Source organism: Pelophylax lessonae, assembly GCF_965119305.1.
Source record: "Pelophylax lessonae genome assembly, chromosome: 4".
In the NCBI taxonomy this organism is placed as follows: Eukaryota; Metazoa; Chordata; class Amphibia; order Anura; family Ranidae; genus Pelophylax; species Pelophylax lessonae.
The window spans coordinates 198,683,089-198,704,096 of NC_138771.1; the positions used below are offsets into that span (position 1 = coordinate 198,683,089).

Here is a 21,008-nt window from a genome sequence, read left to right on the forward strand (position 1 = left end):
TGGTCATTGTCTCAATTCTCAGACCTGGGTTCACAACTTAAATGTGTTAGTGTCACCGGTAACAATGGCAGACCCACATCAGGCCTAATGCCTGGAAATACTGCTACACATGTATCTTGGCTGCTTTGGGTGAATGCTTGTTATGGTGCTGGCAGTTGGCCATGAAGCAAAATACAGGACAAGTGCTGCAGGCTGAGTAAAATATTGCAGCAGGCTGGATGTGGCCCACGGGAGTTTGACGATCCCAAATCTATGGGCAGGACCAATAAACACTGTACTGTTCCATACAGGGCAGGCATTTTTTTTTTTTTTTAAACAAATAAAATAATTCTTACCAGGCAACTTTCCATTGATTGCAAGCTCATCAAATTCATTTGGAAACTTTAGTCCTTCAACCATTCTTGCTCCATTTGTCAAGATATCATAAAGCAACAGCCCAAAAGAATATACATCAGCCTGCTGGTTGTAAATGACATTTCCTCTGGCAACTTCAGGTGCTCGGAATCCTAAAAGGGCAACAGAACTGATTTATGTAATGCTATTTGAAACATCCTGATAATTACCTGCACCTCCTAGAAGCCTAGCATTGGGCGAATGGCTAACAGTCTTCATATACAGAAAGCAATGCTAACCCAAAAAGAATAACATCTTTGCGTCCACCATAAAGAAATAAGAACTAACACTCCAGGTTGCTCCACACTTTCCCACAAACACTACTAAGTGCTGGTCCTACTTGTTTCTGTAGATACGTGTAATAGGACAAAAAATGATGACAGTCCAGCATAAAAATCAGTTTCTTTATTTCAAGCCATTAAAAATTTGATTTTTGTCTTACCGTAAAATCCTTTTCTCTGAAGTTCATTGACGGACGCAGTCTCTTTTTTTCATAGCAGTAGGGTTATACTGCCCCCTACAGGAGTAGGACATTAGGCAGAAATAAAGCTCTGGCTACGCCTATGGGCAGCCCCAGGGGGTATATCCCTTCTCTCTGCTATAGGATGTTAGTTTTGTAACAAAGCAGTGTCAGAGAAAAACAATACCAACCCAACTCAAAATAGAGGGGCGGGTACTGCGTCCGTCAATGAACTTCAGAGAAAAGGATTTTACGGTAAGACAAAAATCCAATTTTCTCTATCGTTCATTGACGGACGCAGTCTCTGTTCTTCATAGAAGTAGGGACCAAATCAGTGCCATAAAAACATGAGGGGTGGGAACAGCAGAAAATAATTCCCCCAAGGCGGAACCACAGCCAACCAGGCAACATAGGACTCATCAGAACAACAAGATGAGACCCACCTGAAAAACATACACCTTCAAGGGACACCAAAACACCCCTAAACGGCACCCGGCAAAACTTTGCGGCCAAAGGAGGCATCTACAGATGCCAGCGCATCCATCTTATAAAACATTTTGAAGGTATGAATGGACAACCAGGTAGCCGCCTTGCAAACCTGAACCACAGATGCCTGATGGCGAAAGGCCCAGGAAGCACTAAGCTCCTGAGTAGAATGCGCCTTAAAAAGGAAAGGAGGAACCGGACCTTTAATTGAATAAGTTTGCACAACCATCTGTCTGATCCATCTGGAAATAGTCGCAGCAGACGCAGGCAGCCCTTTCTTTGGTCCATCCGTGAGAACAAAGAGCGAATCTGACTTTCGAAAAGACTCAGTAGTTGCCAAGTACACCCTGATTGCCCAAACAACATCCAAAGTATGCAGTGCAAATTCCTTAGGATGCTTAGGCTTAAGAAACAAGGAGGGTAACACAATGTTTCTTATTTAAATGGAAACTGGAAAACACCTTCGGAAGGAAGGACGTATCAGGACGAAGCACCACTTTATCCCTGTGAACCACCAGATAGGGAAAACGACAGGACAACGCCGCCAGTTCCGACACCCTGCGCGCAGAAGTAATAGCCACCAAGAAGGCCACCTTCTGCGATAAGGTAAGCAGGAGAGTCTCCCGAATATTTTCAAAAGGAGGTTTCTGGAGAACCGAAATCACCAAATTAGGATCCCAAGGTGGCAACGGAGTTCGCACCAGAAGAGCCAAGTGTCGCACCCCCTGGATAAAGCTACGCATCAGGGAATGGGAGGCTAGTGGCCTTTGGAAGATAATTGCCAAGGCCGAAACCTGACCCTTGATAGTACTCAAGGCCAAATTTTGATCAACTCCTCGTTGAAGAAAAGCTAAGATCCAAGCCATCGAGTAAGAGCGAGGGGTAACCCCAAAAGACTCACACCACACAATATATGACTTCCACGTGCGATGATAGATCTTTCAAGAAGTCGCTTTTCTCGCTTTAAGTAGAGTGGGAATCACAGAAGCAGACAATCCCCCGTTCTTCAGCACCTGGCTTTCAACAGCCAAGCCGTCAAAGCCAGCGACCGTAAAGCAGGATAAAAGACTGGTCCTTGAGACCGCAGATCCTCCCTGAGAGGAAGTCTCCAAGGAATGTCTGCGACTAGCCTGACCAGGTCGGCCTACCAAGCTCGACGAGGCCAGTCCGGAGCCACAAGGATGACCGGAATCCCTTCTGCCTCGATCCTGTGAAGACGTTTTGGCAGCAACTTGTGCGGAGCAAAAGCATACATCAGCTGATACTGACCCCACGGAGCCACCAGCGCGTCTGTGGCGTCTGCACTACAAACCTCTGCACTTTCCTGTTGTTCCAAGACGCCAACAGATCTACGTCTGGCGTGCCCCAACGAAGGCACAGCTGCTGGAACACCTCCAGATGGAAAGACCATTCCCCTGGAACCAAGGTCTGCCGACTGAGATAATCCGCCTGCCAATTTTCCACTCCTGGAATGTAAACGGAGAAGAAAGCTGGAACAAAGCGCTCTGCCCACCGAAGGATGCCTGCCACCTCCAAGGCTGCAAGGACACTTCTGGTGCCCTCTTGGTGATTGATATAATCCACGGCCGTGGCATTGTCCGATTGAATGCGCACTGGACAGCCCTGAAGGTACTCCATCCAGTAGACTAGACAGAGCCTGATCGCTCTCAGCTCCGGAACATTGATCGGTAACATGGATTCTTCCAGGAACCAGTCCCCTTCAGCAGAAAACTTGCCACGAACACCTCCCCGCCCAGACAGACTGGCATCCATGGTGATCACTGTCCAATAATAATAATTTATATTTTCTGATCACTGTCCAATAAATGGGGAGGAAGGATTTTCCTTGATTGAGCATCAGGGACCAAAGCCACAAAAACAGGGACCCCCTGGTCACCTGGACCTGATTGTCCAGAGAACTTAGATCTTTGTTCCCTTTGAGAGGAATTTCCTTCTGGAGTATTCTCGTGTGAAATTGAGGGAAAGGGACCGCTTCGAAGGACGACAGCAATAGGTGAATTGCAGTCTGCAGTTTTTGAAGTTTGTCCGGAAGAAGAAACACCCTGGCTGAGGACGAATCCAAAGTCAGGCCCAGATAATCCAGTCTCATGGAAGGGACCAGGGATGACTTCGGAAGGTTTAGAATCCACCCAAACTCCTCCAGAGTTCTCATGGTGATCTCCAAGTTTGTCCCCAGAGTTTGTCCCCAGGGAGACCCTACACAGAGAAGCAGATCCTCCAGGTAACCCAGGACCGATATCCCCCCTACGCCAGGACTGGGGCCAAGACCTTTGTGAAGATCAGAGGAGCACAGGCGAGACCAAAGGGTAATGCCACAAACTGATAGTGATCCTCTCCCACGGCAAGAAACCATTGATGTCCTGCACATATTGGCATATGGAGGTAGGCATCTTTGATATCTAATAAGGCCAGGAATCCCCCTGATGTAGGGAAGCCACCACCGTGCGAACGGATTCCATCTTGAATTTTTGAACCCGCACGAAACAATTCAGTGCCTTTAGGTCCAGGATTGGATGCACCTTGAAAAGGTAGATCAGACAAGGCTTTTTTGGAAGTCTTAACTGCAGACCAGCATTTTAGCCAATAAAATGTATTATGCTGAATGACCACTGCAGACACTGACAGTCGCACCAACAGTGGAGCCACATCCAGTGAGGCATCGCAAAGAAATTGCAGCCCCTGAATCAACTGGTCCATCAGTTCCGCAAAGGCAGGGGGGGAATGTTCCCCCTCCAGGTTGCGGCCTAGTAATTTAGCCCATTCAGGCAAGGTTTGTGACACAAGGGCAATAGTAAACACCGCAGTGCAGACCCCACCAGGAAGTACATATTGCGGGCAACAGACTCCGCCTTTCTATCCGCCGGATCCTTAAAGGACGGAGAATCCTCCACTGGAATCATGGTAGCTTTATTCAGTCTGTAGATCAGAGGGTCCACCATAGGTGGTACAGTCCACTTTTTAATAAGAGATCCCTCAAAGGGGTAGCGCCTAGCTATCCGCTTAATCAGAATCTGACTCATCAGTTGAGGCAGGCGTAGGCGGGGGGGCGTTTTTCAGCACTTCGCCCCTTAAAGGCAACCTCCACCCGGGACACAACGGATTCAAGGACTGCTGACAGTGCCTCTTTGGATGGCTCTGATCCGGAGGGCCCTGCGGCCCCTGAGAGAGGGTCAGGTGGGGAAACGTGTGCCAGAGTCCATGGTGCAGCAGGGGAACCCCGCAGAAAAATTTGAAAAAAGTCCCACCTCGCTATAGCGCCCCTAAAAGGTCAGGCACAAAAGCACTGAAGACCCCCAGCAGAGAGAGAGATAGACCCCCCAGACTCACCACCCGCACCAGAGATGCACCAGGAAGGCCCATGATGTCTGTACAGCACGTGTCTGCAGCGATCTGAGATCAGGAGGAAACCTGAGTGTCAGCACTAGGTAAAAATGAGGAGCTCCACCGCCAAAAAAACGCACTTAGTGATTCCAAAAACATGGCCGCCAGTTATTTTCAATGGGAATCCACTGCAAAATGTCCGCTGGGTGTACCAACATGGCCGCCAATCTTCTCAGTACATGGGCTACAGGAAAATGGTGGCCCCGTGGAGCTTCTGGGGACCCTCGAGGGGACCTCCCCAGCCCCCTGGACAGGATGGGGGCCCTGGTAGTGACAGGCAAGTTCCCCCCCCCGCACGATCGACTGTCTGGTCGCCGGAGGCGCACCCCCCTACCCCCACCGTCGGCCTAATCCCCGGGGGTAGGTTCAAGCGCCCCATAGTCCCAGTAAGTGAAGGGGGGACAAGAAAAAAAAAAGGGGGTGCGTGAGAGGACAGAGGTAAAACCTGGGGGTCTACCCGTGTCCACTCCCAAACCCACCAGGGGGGGGGGGGAACAATTACCATACCTGGAACAGGCGAGCACCATCTCCGGACAGAACCCCTCTCCTGTCATCTCCTGACAGAAGTGGGGGGGCTGTCAGCCAATAGGAACGCTGTGACTCGGGCCTAGACCCGGTCGTGTGCGACCTGGCGAGACGTTTAACTTGAAGGGCCAGTCCCCGTCCGGTGAAACTATGTCGTGGCCGACCTAGCGCGGAGCTGAGGTCTGCGCGCGCTTGCTGGCCGGGGAGGGGGTGACTACTGGATCTATATATGCAGCCCATCTCCTAGATCCGGCTTAGTTGCTTGTAGATCTCACAGGAAAAAAATCTGGAGAAAAAACTAACTAGAAAAAAACTTTTTGCCAGGACCACAGATCCCAGCAAGGAACTAGGTCCTTACTCCAGACTAGGCAGATTAAAAATGACATCCTATAGCAAAGAGAAAGGATATACCCCCTGGGACTTCCCATAGGCGCAGCCAGAGCTTTTTTTCTGCCTAATGTCCTACTCCTGTAGGGGGCAGTACAACCCTACTGCTATGAAGAACAGACTGCATCCATCAATGAACGATAGAGAAACAGGGACCACCAAAAACCAAGATCTTACATGGTTCATGCTCACGAGTGCTTTAATATTATATATATATAAAAACAGCTGTTGCTATAAAATAAATCATAATCTCGTGTTAATTTCAACATAGTTAGTCTTTTTACAGGTTGAAGGGCAGTAAAAGCAGGCAGTCCATCCCCATTTTTATCACCCTCCCATCCCCAATCCCATGTACTCTAAGTCCGGCTCATCCCTTATTATGGAAAAGGGTCCTGTGCTACTTATGTAATTGCTGCATGAGTTTGGTCCTATAGACGTCAATGGAAATCCACCAAAAATTAATCTACCTGCCTTTTTGCCAGTGTTTTGTGTTTGAGTTTTTGAGCCACCACCCATTGACCTAACAACCACTGACTCCCGGCGGATTCTCAAGAACCTCCAAGGGGCAGGGGGGGATTGACACCAATACGTCCGTCTGGGAGCAAGACGTGGATCTTAACAAACAACCATAGTAATATGCCTGCAAGAGTAAACCAGACAGTAAAACAAAAAAAAAAAAAAAAAAAAGGGGATAGAGGAGGGACAGCAAGAAGAAGGAGAATAAGAGGAAAAATAAAAAAGAGGGGTAAGGGAGAGGGGCGGGGGGGGTGGTAGGACGGTGCGGCTCAACAGCACCCACAGGCATAGAGCATTATAGCAGCAGATCACGGTATTCCGCTGAAAAAGTAAATTCGTGCCAATAGAACCAGCGTTTCGTGAATTTCTCTCTGGTTCCCCTCTCTGTCGCCATCAGATCTTCCATTTCGTTAATGCATTTGACTTTATTAAGCCACATGGCCACAGTCGGGGGCTGGGTCTGCTTCCAAAGGGGGGGGGATGCAACTCTTCGCTGCCGTGAACAATAACGGCAAGATGGATTTCCGATAGGACGCCCTCGGGAACTCGTGATGGTGGAGCAGGAAAAGTGCAGGGTCTAGCGTCAAAGAGTGGTCTGTGAATTTTTGGGCAATGAGGCGTACCGATGCCCAGAATGACTGCACCCGTTCACACGACCAAAAAATATGGAGGTACGTCCCCCGCTCCTTACCGCACCTCCAGCAAGTGTCAACACTGGTCGGGAACATCCGACTCAACCGCACCGGGGTATAGTGCCATCTAGTCAGACATTTGTACCCCACCTCTTGGTAGCGAGAGCAGACGGAGGTTTTGTACGTGAAAAACAGTAGACGTTCCACCTGCTGATCGGTGAAGGATAGACCCAGATCCCGCTCCCAGCGAGCGACATAGGGAGGTCGGAACGGCGCTTCAGGAATGACCAGAGTCCTGTACATGAGGGAGATAGTGTGACGTAAAGGAGACGGAACGGAGCAAAGTTCCTCAAAGTAGGTGAGACGTCTGGCAAACAGGGGCGCTGCTGGTAGGGACTGCAAAAAGTGCGAGAGTTGGACCTGTTGCCAGAAGTTCAGCTCGGAGAAGGCGGCGTCCGAGTGAAGGCGAGACCTAGTGATCCAGGACCTGTCCCGCACAAAGTGGCGGGCCTGACCAAGTCCCGCATCCCTCAGGGACCGAAATCCCGACTGGTCCACTCCCGGTGGAAAATCAGGGTTGTCAATTATCGGAAGAAGGGGGGATGGCAGGGTAGCCAAAGAGCCCCCGTGGCACAGACGCCTTCCCACCCGCAAGGTGGGGCCAATAGTCGGGTGGTCGGACAGTTCCCTCTGGACCGCCGAGGGAGTCCACAGAGAGGCCTCAGGTGGGGTCCCCACCGAACTCCGCTCCAATCGTACCCACTGCTTCAGGGGGCCATGGCGGTACCAGTCCAAAATACGGGATAAGTGACATGCCTCATAATAGGCCACGGCATCCGGTAGAGCCATGCCGCCGCTCAGTTTAGGCATGCGCAGAACACGCAACGCCAGCCTCGGGGAGCCTCTGCGCCACAGAAACTCCCGAAACACCCGATTAACCTTCCGAAGGAAGGAAGCCGGGACGGTCACCGGGACAGCCTGGAACACGTATAAAAGGCGGGGCATTACATTCATTTTTATGATATTGCAACGCCCGAACCACGAGAAACGCCCCCGTGCCAGTCATCGAGATATTTCTTGATTCGTGTCAATAAAGGCGGGAAATTGCAATCAAAGGCCCGTCAGGCGAGTGCGGTAGAGAAATCCCCAGATAGCGAATATGGGACGACCCCCACTTAAAGGGGAAGTCCACCCGGAGGAGAGCAGAGAGAGCGGGTGAGATGGCCACCGCCAGGGCCTCGGACTTAGCTTGATTTATTTTATAGAACGAAAGGGATTCATAAACACGGAACTCCTTCAGCAAACTGGGCAAAGAGGTCAGAGGGTTCGTAAGAAAGAAGAGGAGGTCATCCGCGTACGCCGCCACCTTAGGGGAAAGCGTCGGGGAGACCGATATCCCAGCATTAGCCCTCATTGTGCGCAGGAAAGGCTCGAGGGTCAAGACGAAGATCAGCGGGGAGAGTGGGCAGCCCTGACGGGTCCCGTTGGAGATCACCATGGGGTCAGATAGGTGACCATTGACCCTCACTCTCGCCGAAGGGGCTGAGTAGATAGCCCGAACCCAAGACATGAGCCGCTCCCCTGCTCCAATGTGCTCCATTGTAGCCAAGAGGAATTCCCAGTTCACCCGATCAAATGCCTTCTCCGCGTCAGTGGATAGAAGCAAGGTCGGGATTCGGCGGGTATTGGCAATGTGCACCAGGTCAAACGCTTTGGTGGTGTTGTCTCGAGCTTCCCGGGAAGCGACAAAGCCCACCTGGTCGTCATGGATCAATTGCGGAAGCAGCGAGGCCAATCTAGAGGCCAGGATCTTAGTAAAGAGCTTCAGGTCGACGTTTAAAACCTGTAGCTGGCGCAGACCATAGGATCCTTACCTTCCTTCGCGAGAACCGCGATGTGCGCCCTAAGTGAGTCCGCCGGGAACGCTGCACCTTCTCCCGTAGCGTGATATGCAGCAAGGAAATGGGGAGAAAGGATGTCATTAAAGCACTTGTAGTAACGGATGGAATAGCCATCCGGGCCTGGGGCCTTCCCCGGTTGCGTCGCCTTCAGGGCCATCAACAGCTCACCAGGGCGCAAGGGTTCATCCAACTTCTCTACCTCCTCCACCGGAAGGGAGGGGAGGCCGAAGCACAAAGATTGGAGAGGATTGCATCGACCCGCCCAGCACCGGTAGGGGATGGCGAGTCTGGTGACAAGTTATAAAGAGACGAGTAGTATTGACGGAAGGCTTCAGCGATGTCCGCCGTAGCATGCACCCTACGACCCCCGGAAGTCGAGAGCTCAGGCACGAAGGTGCGGGCCCTCTGCGCACGGAGCGCACGAGCCAGCAACTTTCCACACTTGTCCCCATGCTCATAAAAGGCCCGTCTGCACTTGGCCAGTGCTGCCTTCGCCCGGAAAAGGGCCAAGGACCGCAGCTGTTCTCTCAAGACAGTCAGCTCTTGCAGGGCCACCTGGGCCAGAGAGCGTTTGTGGACCAGTTCCAGTTTGCTGATTTTAGAGAGGAGATCACTCAACTGCTGAGTACGTTCTTTCTTGCGGCGCGACCCTATCTTGATAAGAACACCGCGCAAGTAGTTCTTGTGCGCTTCCCACACCATCAGGGGAGGGCTCTCGGACGTAGCGTTAGTGGCAAAGAAACCCCTAAGCTCCGAGCTCAGTTCCTCCACCACGGCCGTGTCATGGAGAAGACTATCATTCAGCCGCCATTGCCACTGCGGGCGGTCCGAGGAGCTCAGATCCAGATCCAAAAGGACCGGGGCATGGTCGGAGAATGTAATAGATCCGATGGAGGTCGAGACGACACGCGGCAGCAAGGCCTGGGGTAACAGGAAAAAGTCAATGCGAGAATAAGAGGCATGAGGGGGGGAGTAGAAAGTGTAGTCCCTCGTATCCGGGTGGAGAATGCGCCAGGGATAGACTAGACGGAACTCCTGGAACAACGTCTTAATGCGCTTCAGGGCAACGTAAGAAAGGTGAGAGGACCCCCTAGATGTGTCCACCACCAGGTCAAGAGCCAGGTTAAAATCCCCACCCATGATGATCTGGCCCTCCGCAAACTCCTCCAGCCACGAGAGCAGGGATTCCATGAAAGCCACCTGACCAGCGTAACCGGTAGAACCCCCAGCCGCCCCTTAACAAAGAGCGCACGTCCTGTGCCGTCGTTCCACGAGTCCGAGAGCGTCCACGGGGCGTGACTATTGATCAGTATACATACCCCCTTGGATTTGGAGTCAGAAGAGCAGCAGTGATATACCGTGGGGTAGCGTCGGTCTCCCAATTTAGGAAGTTTGTCCGATCTGAAATGGGTTTCCTGTAAAAAACCGACCTGCGCCCGGAGACGATGAAGATCAGAGAGAACAACAGAACGCTTCTCTGGGGTATTTAACCCCTTGACATTTAGGGACACCAATCGCAGCGGATCCACCTGCGAGGGAGCCATCATCCCCCACCCCCAAGTTCAGAGGCAGGGCAGGAGAAAAAAAAAAAAAGGGGGGGGCGGGGGAAAGTAAAAGGAGGGGGGAGAGAAAGAAAAAGGAAAAGGTGAGAGAGAGATAAATAAGGTAAGAATTCAAAGAGGGGTGCACTCCTGGTGCACAGGGGGGAGGATCTACAGTGCCAACCGCACTGAGGAGACCAAGTCTCAAGGTACCAAGAGGTTCGACCCGCACCGCTCAAACCGCGGGCAGAACAGGTGGAACCTCAAGGAGAGGAGCACAGCTCATTAGGAACCCCCACACACTACTAGACCAAGCCCCTGTAGCGGTACCGCAGCGGGTACGCACTTGCCCCCTCGACCCCGGAAACCACACCAAACTGCGGTACCACCCCACGAGCAACCCAGCCAGGGGAAACCGGCAGGGCCGAGCAATGGATCCCGCTCGGAGCACACCCCCCGGGGGGGGGGGGGGGGGAGAGGGAGGGAGAGAGAAAGGAGGAGGGAGAAGCAGGGAATGGAGGGGAAAGAGGGGAAAAGGAGAAGAAGTAAGGGGGGGAAGGGTAGGGGGAGAGGGAATGGTGAAGTAGGGTGGGGGGAAGTGGGGATGGGGGAGGGGTGGAGTAGGGAGGGGGGGAGTGAGAAGTGAGGGGGAGAAGGGAGGGGGAGAGAGGGAGGGGGGGGGAGAAAGGAAAGAGGGGGTGGAAGGGAGGAGAGGGAGAAGAGGAGGGGGGGAAGGGAGAAGAGGGGGGGGAGAGGGGAGCTGTGAGCAACTGTGATATCAACATGAGCAGAGAATACATACAAGCCAGGCTTCGCAGTATAAGGAAGGTGCAGAGCTAAAGAACACATGCGATAAGGTGCAAGAGATCCCACTAGCAGCACAGCTACCCAGAAGCAGCAGTCTGTAAGTCCAGCCGGAGGGCCCCAAGGTGACACTGGGCAAGGGGAACCTCACGTAACTCCAATGCAGCAAGGGATAGGAGCCCACCCACGGAGTCCATGAGTGTGGGGCGAGCATGGATGGCATCAGTAAGGTCACTCGTCAGCAAGCAGAATCGGACAAGCGGGCAGTGGCAAAGAGCAAGCAGGGGGGGGGGGGGATGGTCAGTCCAGAGAACCTGCGGGACAGGTCCATGGGGTGCGAAATGAAACACCTAGGGGGGGGGGAAGGCTGGGAAGTAGGGCAAAGGGGTGCCACAGGGCCACAGTCAGACTCACGGTTGCAGGCAGCAGCAGTCTAGTCCTCCGGGGAGGCCTCCGCCGGGCCGGCGGAGCCCGAGCTCAAGGACCCACGAGAGCGATGCGATCCCCGTGATCGAATCCGCGAGGGGCCACCGCCCGGGGGGCGAGCTGCACGGTCCGGGAGCCTCGCCATCCAGTCCGGTAAGTCTTGGGGAGCCAGGCCTGCAAAGCGGTATAGGGCCGGAACATCAGCATGCCGACGGAGGGTAAACGAAGAGCCATTCCGTCGGACCGTCAGCTGCAGGGGAAACCCCCAGCGATAGGTGGCGTCTTGGGAGCGGAGTCTCTCTAGAAGAGGCTTCAGCATAGCCCGACGGGTCAAGGTACCTCTTGAGATGTCCGGGAAGACGGCGATCTGCGCTCCATCGAAGTCCACCGGGCCGTGGTACCACGCCGCCCGCAGCAGCTGTTCCTTCACTGAGTATCTGTGCAGGCGGCAAATCACATCCCGCGGTCTGTCCGCATCCGGCGAGCGGGGGCCCAGAGCCCGGTGTACCCGGTCAAAAAGAAAGTCCACCAGGGGATCCTGCGGCATCAATCTGGAGAATATAGCCTGGACCGTCACCACCAGGTCCTCTCGCCCCGTCGCCTCAGGTAGGCCCCGGAGACGCAGGTTATTACGGCGGCTCCGGTTCTCCATGTCTTCCATCTGGAGTTGGTGTTCCACCAGGGCATCTGCATGGGAAGCCTGCGTACATTCCAGGTGAGCCACCCGTGACTGGAGGTCTTCAAGTGCAGATTCACCCGCCGCTACTCTCCCCCGAACTTGGGTCACTTCAGCCGTTATTGCCGCGAAATCTCGGCGGTGCTGCTCAGCAACCTGGGCCACGATGTCCTCCATGTCCCGCTTCGTGGAAAGGGAGCGGAGAAGCGCCCAAATGTCTCTTTCCTCCTCCGGGGGAACCAGCAGGGAGGTCTGCGAGGAAGGGAGGGAGCCCTGAGACATCGTCGCGGTGGCGTGGAGCTGGGGAGAGGTAGGCGGTTGCAGAGGCTATGCGGCGGTCCGGGCAAGGCCGCTGCCGAGGCCTACCGTCGGAGATTGCGGTCCCGGGGTCGGGGAGCTCTGGAAGAAGCTGCGGATAGGAGCCGATGGCGTAGCCCGGGAAGCTGCCTTCGTCCTCCGCCGTTTGTAGGTGCTCATGACAGCCCAGGAATGCCTATTTAAGCCGGTCAGGGAGGCTAGGGAGCGGGAGCACCTGAGAAGAACGTCTTCACACCACCATGACCTAGCCACGCCCCCCATCAGCCAATTTTAGGGTTTCCCGCACAGAAACTATCAGAGCTTCCACCAATGCGCGTTCCCGGGCGACGGCTAATGAGGACAGGTCCTCTTCACCGTCAGAATGTGAAGACACTGACCCCTCAAGGTGGTCTGCGTCCGCGGCGACCATATCTGTCTCAGAATCCGAAGACACTGCTGATGGATGTGAGGGGGGAGGGCGTTTGCGGCTGGCAGCACCAGAAATTACAAAATCCACTTTTGACATCAGGCCTTGCAAAAAAAACTGCAATTTCTGGCTGTGAACCGGAGGGTCCAGCAGTCGCTTCCAGGGTGTCTGCAGGCAAATTTTTATCTCCATTGCTCAAATAAAAAATTTTTTTGTGTAATGTCCATTTAAGACTGCAAAAAACACGGTCCCACCGCTATTACTGCAAATTCACAATCCCTGATTATTATATAATAATAGCAGAGCAGAAGAGGAAAAAACCCACAGGGAAACCCGGGAACGTTACCAGACCACAGAGAAGCATCCAGCCTGATCAGTGTAAAAACGAAACCAACACTGTCTGCACAGGAAGAGGGAGAAGCTCTGCCTCTATCATTACAAGCCATGCCACATGCTTGCCAATCCCACGGACCTCAAGAAAATGGCCGTTCATACATTCTCAATGGGGGAAGTATAAAAAATGGCTGCCCATGCAAACTAATGGAAACCCAGAAATCATGAACCACAGCAAAATGGCGGCCACATCGGCGCGCCATGCGGTCTCTAGGACCCCCCAAGGTGTCCCAGAACAATAGGCATCTAAAAGGTCCCTAACCAGGGACCCACCCAGGACAATCCACCCCCCTTCAAATAAGCGCCATAACGGCCGCATTATTACCGCCTCCCAAGGTAAAACCTGCTATGGGGGGGGGGGGGAATGCCGAGGGGTACACCAGATTAGTCCTCCTGGGTGCCAGGGAACCCCTAAGGCCTGACCATTCCAGGGAGGGGCTCACGCCCATGACCGTCAAGGGTGTTTGGGGGGACAATTTTACTCACTATACCGTGGTACCAGGTGGGTGCCACTCCGAAACAGATCGCCTCCCATCCGGGATGAGGGTGTTAGCAGGCAAGGGGAAACTGCGACTCCGGGAGTTCCAGGTCGATGCGTCCAAACGAGACTGTCCACTTGCAGGCTCATCCCCATCCATCGGGGCACTGTCGTGGTGAGGCCTAGCTATGGACTATAACCTGCTCACGCTCGCTGGCCAGGCCAGTGTAACACTCCTGCGTTTCATGTATGGTGTGGATTTTCAGCTGCAGAAATATTCCACTTCAGTAGTCATGTAAGAGAGATGCTGAGATACCATTCCCAACCTCAATGACTCATCATGTGTGGAAGGTCTTACTTCAGCTAGTAAATACACACACTCAACAAGCTGGTTCCTAGAGTGACTTTATGTATGTAGTAACACAGTGATGAAGATTTAAGAGACAGGTTGAGTGGAGGTGGTAGGTGACAGACACTTGAAGGTAAGACAGTAGCAGATGGATGCAGGTAGGTTTAGCAATCATGTATGGTAGCAGATGACAGAGTAGCAGGTGGACATACAAGAGAGATCAACCCAGTGCAGGAATAAGTAGCAGTAGTCTTAAGAGCTAGCAATCTAGATATGCAGATGTGATAAATAGTCTTTACTATGCAGAGCTAGATAGTGTAAGCTTAGTATAAGTTTATAGAGGGTTCCCCTGCGGGGTACTTAGCACTAGTAGCAATACAGCCGAAGGTTGGTTCAGGAGGAGCGGATGATCCGGAAGCGGGATACAGGGATCAGCGCAGCGAGGTTCCGTCAGCGAGGTATGCTTGCAAGCACGAAAGCTTCAAGCCAAGTTAGCATCCAGGTAAGGGTGTTTGAACGAACACATGTGAGTGAGAACCGGCGATTTAAATAGCCATCTAGTCCGGCGCTGAGTGATGACAGCTTCAGTCTTAAAGGTGTATGCGCACCTTTCCAAAAGAGAATGGTGGGGCGCATACACTTGTGAAAAGAGTAATTTAGGGTACCAAAGGTACCGGAACATTACAGCCAGGAGTCCTTAAGGATCCAGATTATCCAGTGTAAAACCGCAGCTAGCTGTTGCTTGTAGTTCCTCTGGATCTTGGTCCTCAGGAACTAACTAGTTAAAAAATAAAAAAAATCACAAACTTTCCTTGTTATAGCTAAGACCAAAGTCCCAACAGAGAGCTAGGTCCTATTCCTAACACTAGGCAGAACAAAACAGATTGAGGATAGCAGATTCTGAGGGGTTATGCCTTCAGGGACAGCCCCCATAGGTAAGGTTACGTTTTTTTCCTGCCTAGTGCCTATTCCTAGGAGGAGGAGCATAACCCTATGAGTCATGAAGATAAGGAGCTGCGTCTGTCGAACGATAGAGAAAAACTTTCTAGCAATACAAACCAAACTGAGCATGTGCAGACTGACTCCACTAACTCTGTCTTATCCGGACATGTTTTGGGGACAATGCAAGAGGAGCAGTCTCATTGCCGTACAAAAATCCCCAAAAAAACTTAGCAGCATGAAACATGCGTCAAAGCGCACCGATGTTGCAAAACAAAATAAGCCTAAAAATCAGATAAAGTCTCTACTGCACTAATCTAAACCTAATCTGTTTTCCAAGTTGTTTAAATGTTGTCACAATGTTAAGAGTAAGACAAAATTGTAATTTCTTGACTAGCAACAGCTTTTTTCAGTCTCTTTTATAGAATATGAAAGATGATGTTACGCCAAGTAAATAGATACCTAACATGCCATGCTTTAAAATTGCGTGCGCTCGTGGAATGGCCCCAAACTACGGTACTTAAAAATCTCCATAGGCAATGTTTTAAAATTTCTACAGGTTACCATTTTATAGTTACATAGGAGGTCTAGTGCTAGAATTATTGGTCTTGCTCTGACACCACGGTGATACCTCACATGTCTGGTGCAAACACCACTTTATATATGTGGGCGTACACTACTGTGCGCGAGCACACAGGGGCGCTTAAAAATGTTTTTTTTTTATTTCTTTTTAAATTTTTACACTGTCCCTTTGAAAAAAAAATGTTTTATCCCTTTAATTGCTATTGTAAGGAATGTAAAGCAGGACAGGTCCTCTTTATGGGGAGATCTGGGGTCTAAAAGACTCCAAAACTCCCCTCAACCCTTAAAAGCAAAAGATAAAAAAAAAAATGTATCTTTTGCTTTAAGAAAAAAAAAAAATTATGTTTATATTGCCCGAGAACTGGAAGTAACATTGATGTTGCTCAGGTACTCCAAGGGCATAGAGATAAGTGGGGGCCATCTACCCATCGCTTATCTCTATGGAAAACCACTGCTGACGCCGGATAGTTCCTAAAGCTACTGATCGTTAATGTTCGCTCCGAAACCACCGGGAAGTGGCGGGGGCACCTCTTCCGCCACTTCTAAAAGTGATCTTGCGGCGACTCCGGTGCTGGGATCACTTTTATCTTAAAGCCGGCCACCTAATAAAACGAAAAAATAATGGAGTTAAGGCATCTAACTGGAGCCATAACCCCTGCATTTAATGTCAAAAACATGACATATATTTAGTTAGGCGGTCAGCAAGTAAGATGAGAGCACAACTATTATCACTACTCAAACATTTAATTTTTTTTTTTCTGGGCCTGAACTGACTGAGGTAATGAGGTGGATGTAAATGGACACTTATCGGGCCACTCATTGACTAACATGGAGTTTCCAGGCAAATTTGACCAAACTGCATGTTAGAAAGGGTCTATAATTATTATTATTTGTTAACACAATCGTTTAATATGATTAATACATTTTTGACATTTTTTAATATACGATTTTTTCCCAAAGAAATTATTAATTACCAGGAGTGCCTTCTGAGGTTTTAATTCCCATTCTGCAACAGTACTGTGCAATGCCATAATCTGCAATCTTTGCAATAACAGCAGAGTTTGGATACAAAGTGAACAGCAGAACATTGTGAGGCTTCAAATCCCGATAGATTATCATTGCTGAATGAAGATACCTTTTTTGGAACAAAATAAATTATTATAATTCAAGCAGTAATAATACCATTCTGTAGGATGCTAAATGCTAAAAATGCATCTACAAATCATTTTATGTTCTAGAAACAAATTTTATTACATTTATACAATAAATGTTTATATACTACATAAATATGATTTATCTTTTTTTTTTTTAAATTCAAAGCTTTATTGAGAATACAAACAGTAAAAATACAAACTCATATTCATATAACAATACCATTATCCAAAATGCTCAAAACTTAAAGTGGAGTTCTACACAAAGTGGAACTTCCGCTTTAAGGCCTCTTGACCCCCTGACATGCCACATTTGGCATGTCTTTTTTTTTTTTGTGGGGGGGGGGGGGGAGCAGGTACAAATCACAGATTTGACAGGTACCCAGCTCCCACTTCCGCCCGGGCCACCTAGGCAGCATAAGCGGAAGTTCTCCTCTCTCTCTATCCCTCCAATCTTCTGGGACACGTCACAGGTCCCAAAAGATTGCCCCTCCACTCAGGACGTGCAGTGCGACTTGCGCAGTGCGCACCCGGCTGTGAAGCTGCAAGCTGTCACAGTCAGGTGCCCACACTAGAGATGCCGGGGCTGCGGGGAGAAGAGGGAGAGAATCGAGGCTCCCGCTGGCCGCATTGCTGGATCGTGGGCCAGGTGAGTGTGTGTTTATTAAAAGTCAGCAGCTACACTTTTTTTTTAGAGACTGACTTTTAATAAATACAAAAATGGGTGGAACTCCACTTTAATATATCATCAGGACAGTTTTTCCAACCTCACTCCCCCACTTCCACAATACCAATACCAAGTTATATAAAGTGAAATGTATCACAATATTCTGTCCATAACCAATTCGACAGGTGCCAGACCTGGTGTGTCTAGTCAGGAAGATCAAACTGCTTTGAATTTGCCTGGATGCCCTCTGTGTTGAAAGACATACTTTTCTAGATGTAATGTGTCGTCCATTTGACCAATCCACTCTTTGCTTGAGGGTGGATCAGTTGACTTCCAGTGTCTAAGAATTAGTTTGCGTGCCTGAAAGATGGCCCTTGCTAGTGCCTGTTTCGTAACCTCTGCTGCCTGAAAATCATCCAGGATACAAAAAACACAAGGTTTGGGATCAGCAGGAATGACAACCTGGAATACCCTAGTCAGAGTATCCAAGGACGTTCTTCCAATAAAGGTGTCGTTTGGGGCACCTCCACAAGAGGTGAATTAGATTACCTTGTTCTCTAGAACACCTGGTACATATGATATAGCTTGCATATGAAAAGAACAATAACAAAGAAAATTTGCAGCGCTCAGCACACTATTGAAGAACCCAAAACACCTACAGTGTTATAATAGTGAGTCGATTGTTGAAAATATTCAAAAGAATCAAACATAAAAAAGCTCAGAATAAATCATGTGAAGAAGTATCAAGTGATAGGATTCAGGTGATCTCCCTCCTCTAGTGCTTCAATCGCCAAGTGCGACCTCCACCAATGCCAAAAAAGTGCACTCACCAGATATAGTTGCTGTCTAATGAATAGAACAGCAAAAATTGCATATGATAAGATCCAGGTCATCAGAAGTATGTAGTCATCATTATCTCACACTTTCCACCTCTATCCGAATCAAAGGACCTTCTTTCTGAATGTATACGGGTGCAGGGATCATTACCATAAAGCTTTATTTCTTATGGTAAAAAACAACTCAGCCATATCCCATCACTAGTAATAGGTCACCAATGACAAAAAGAAAAAAATCCCATGGTGCAGTATTTATTGGTGAATTAGAATAAAAACAAACTTAAACAATTGTGCCTATAGCACTTCAATAAAATTGACCCTGGAAATGTATTTCCCATGCACCTGGGCATTTCCTATCCACATGGGCTATATAAATCACTGCTCCTTTATGCATTCAAACTTTTTATACTCCTGATGATGCGTGTGTGCGTGAAACAGCTTTAGAGGTTTATTACTATACAACGCTTGAAGTCCTGGCCGCTACTCTGTTTCAGATTGGCGCCGCTTCATGTAAGTGTAAACTTACTTTTCACACATGATGTTTTGCATTGTAGGTCCGGCCACCATTATCCCTGAGTTGGACTGGCGTTTTTTTATGCAAGTGCTATAGGCACAATTGTTTTATATGTTAGTCTATATGCTAGTTCACCAATACATAGTGCACCATGAGATTTTTTTTTCTTTTTTGCCATTGGTGACTTATTACTATGCATTGTTGGAGGTTGCACTGGGTGATTAAAGCACTAGAGGAGGGAAATCACCTGAATCATATTACTTGATACTTCTTCATATGATTTATTTTAAACTATTTCATGTTTGATTCTTTTGAAAGTTTTCAATGATGGATTCACTATTATTCCCTCAGATTGTAAAGTGCTGCGCAAATTGTTGGCGCTATATAAATCCTGTATAATAATAACAACACTTCAGGTGTTTTGGGTTCTTTGATGTGCTGAGCGCTGCAATTTTTCTTTGGTATTGCTATCACAGCATTTTGTATATCTCCACTTATTGCTAGCAGCTATAAACCATTAAATACTGACACTATTTTTTTCTTAAATGAACAGTTGCTTTACTTTATCGGACCATGGCTGTCATCAGATATTACATTACATAGAAAAAGCAATTTGTTATTCCGGTTTCCTTTAAAATTACACATCAATCTTGACTTTTTACCTCAGCCCATCAGCAACATGGACAGCTATCCTGTGCTGAAGAGTTCTGGTTAGGCAACCACTGTCTTGGTGTAGCAGACGGTCAAGGGAACCTTTGGAAGCAAGTTCCATCACCAACATTCTAGGTCGAACACCAGCCGCCAGCAAACACACCAAGCTTGGGTGATGGAGTTGACTAAGTACAGTCAGTTCCTGAATACCAGTGAACAAGAGAAAACATATAAAAAAACAAGCTTTACTTTATTTATGATAGGTGCTTTGTGTAGCATTTGTAAAATATTATTTTACCCTCATCAATGCTCCTAGAAAAATAACATTTCAGTAATTTCAGGTTAAAAAGGTGCTTAATTTAAAACTAGAATGGGCAAGAACGTAGTGGGAAATGTAATTAAAAAAAATACACAAAACATGACAAAATTCATAGGCACCTTACTATCCAAAAGAAAGCTACATGGTTTCCATTTGCAAAAAAAATTTCAAGGGAAGAAATGTTGATTTTTTGATGCATCACAAAAACAAAATGCAACATTTTAAAATATCAATATATTTCAATATCTAATAAAACAAGTAATATGCCAGGATAAAAAAGGGCCCTAAAATGTGTATTTACTGTACTGAAAGAGCAGGAGATTATATACAGATGAAGATTCCCCTACTGGTTAAGCACATCACGTAACGGGACACATTATGCTTGCAACCCTAAATAAATTACTAGCATTTTGCAAAAATCTACAAATATCATTCATGGAGTTACCTGACTGGTGCCAAGAACTTCAGCTTCCCGAAACTCCAGCACCGTATATCATGTCTCTCCTTGCAAACCCCTGCTAAACCTTTGCTAAAAAGAAGTCAAACCCAAAAGAATATAGAGAAGAGACTTGCCAACATCTTTCACAATCTAAACCTTCCAATCCACAAGGCAATCCAAAGGAAAATTAAAGACCGCAATTTCAGGTATAAAATTGCTCTACTATATATTTGAAGAGACTAACCTTAGTTACTTACAGTATACTCTTAAAGCAAAAGTGTCAGATTCTTACTAATATGTTCAAGAGATCTCATTTTAGGTTTTATGCTTTTCATTGATAGGAATAAGAAAAAAGGATTTGTAATCCTTAAAGTATACGTGAACCCTCACCTTGTCAAACAACACATTCCATTTAAAATAAAAATGCAAGGCAAAACATTCGTTTATAATTTGTTGTAATATAAATATATATATATATATATATATATATATATATATATATACACATATATATATATATATATATATATATATACACACATATATATATACATATACACAGTACTATGCAAAAGTCTTGGGCAGGTGTGAAAGAATGCTGTAAAGTAAAAATGCTTTCACAAATAGAAGTGTTAATAGTTTTTTTTTTTTTTTTATCAATCAACAATGGAAAAATGGAAAGTGACTGAATAAAGGAGAAATCCAAATCAATTCAATATTTGGTGTCATTATGCTTTGCCTTCAAAACATCAATTCTCCAATTAGTCTAGGTACACTTCTCACCATCTGATCTCTTTGGCTACAAATCCAACTTTAA

The 21,008-nt window shown here is 48.4% G+C and overlaps 1 protein-coding gene across 4 annotated transcripts in view; it reads right to left on the minus strand.

Annotated features, from left to right (window-relative positions):
* Window positions 1–21,008, minus strand: part of LRRK2 (leucine rich repeat kinase 2) — an 816,940-nt gene that overhangs the window by 131,126 nt on the left and 664,806 nt on the right. For all 4 annotated transcript variants that reach the window (XM_082254234.1, XM_082254231.1, XM_082254232.1 and 1 more), the window contains 3 exons: window positions 19,445–19,635; window positions 16,589–16,749; window positions 336–506 (listed from right to left, as the gene is read on the minus strand). In XM_082254234.1, the coding sequence (XP_082110360.1) occupies window positions 336–506; window positions 16,589–16,749; window positions 19,445–19,635 (523 nt within the window). The remainder of the gene's footprint in view (window positions 1–335; window positions 507–16,588; window positions 16,750–19,444; window positions 19,636–21,008) is intronic.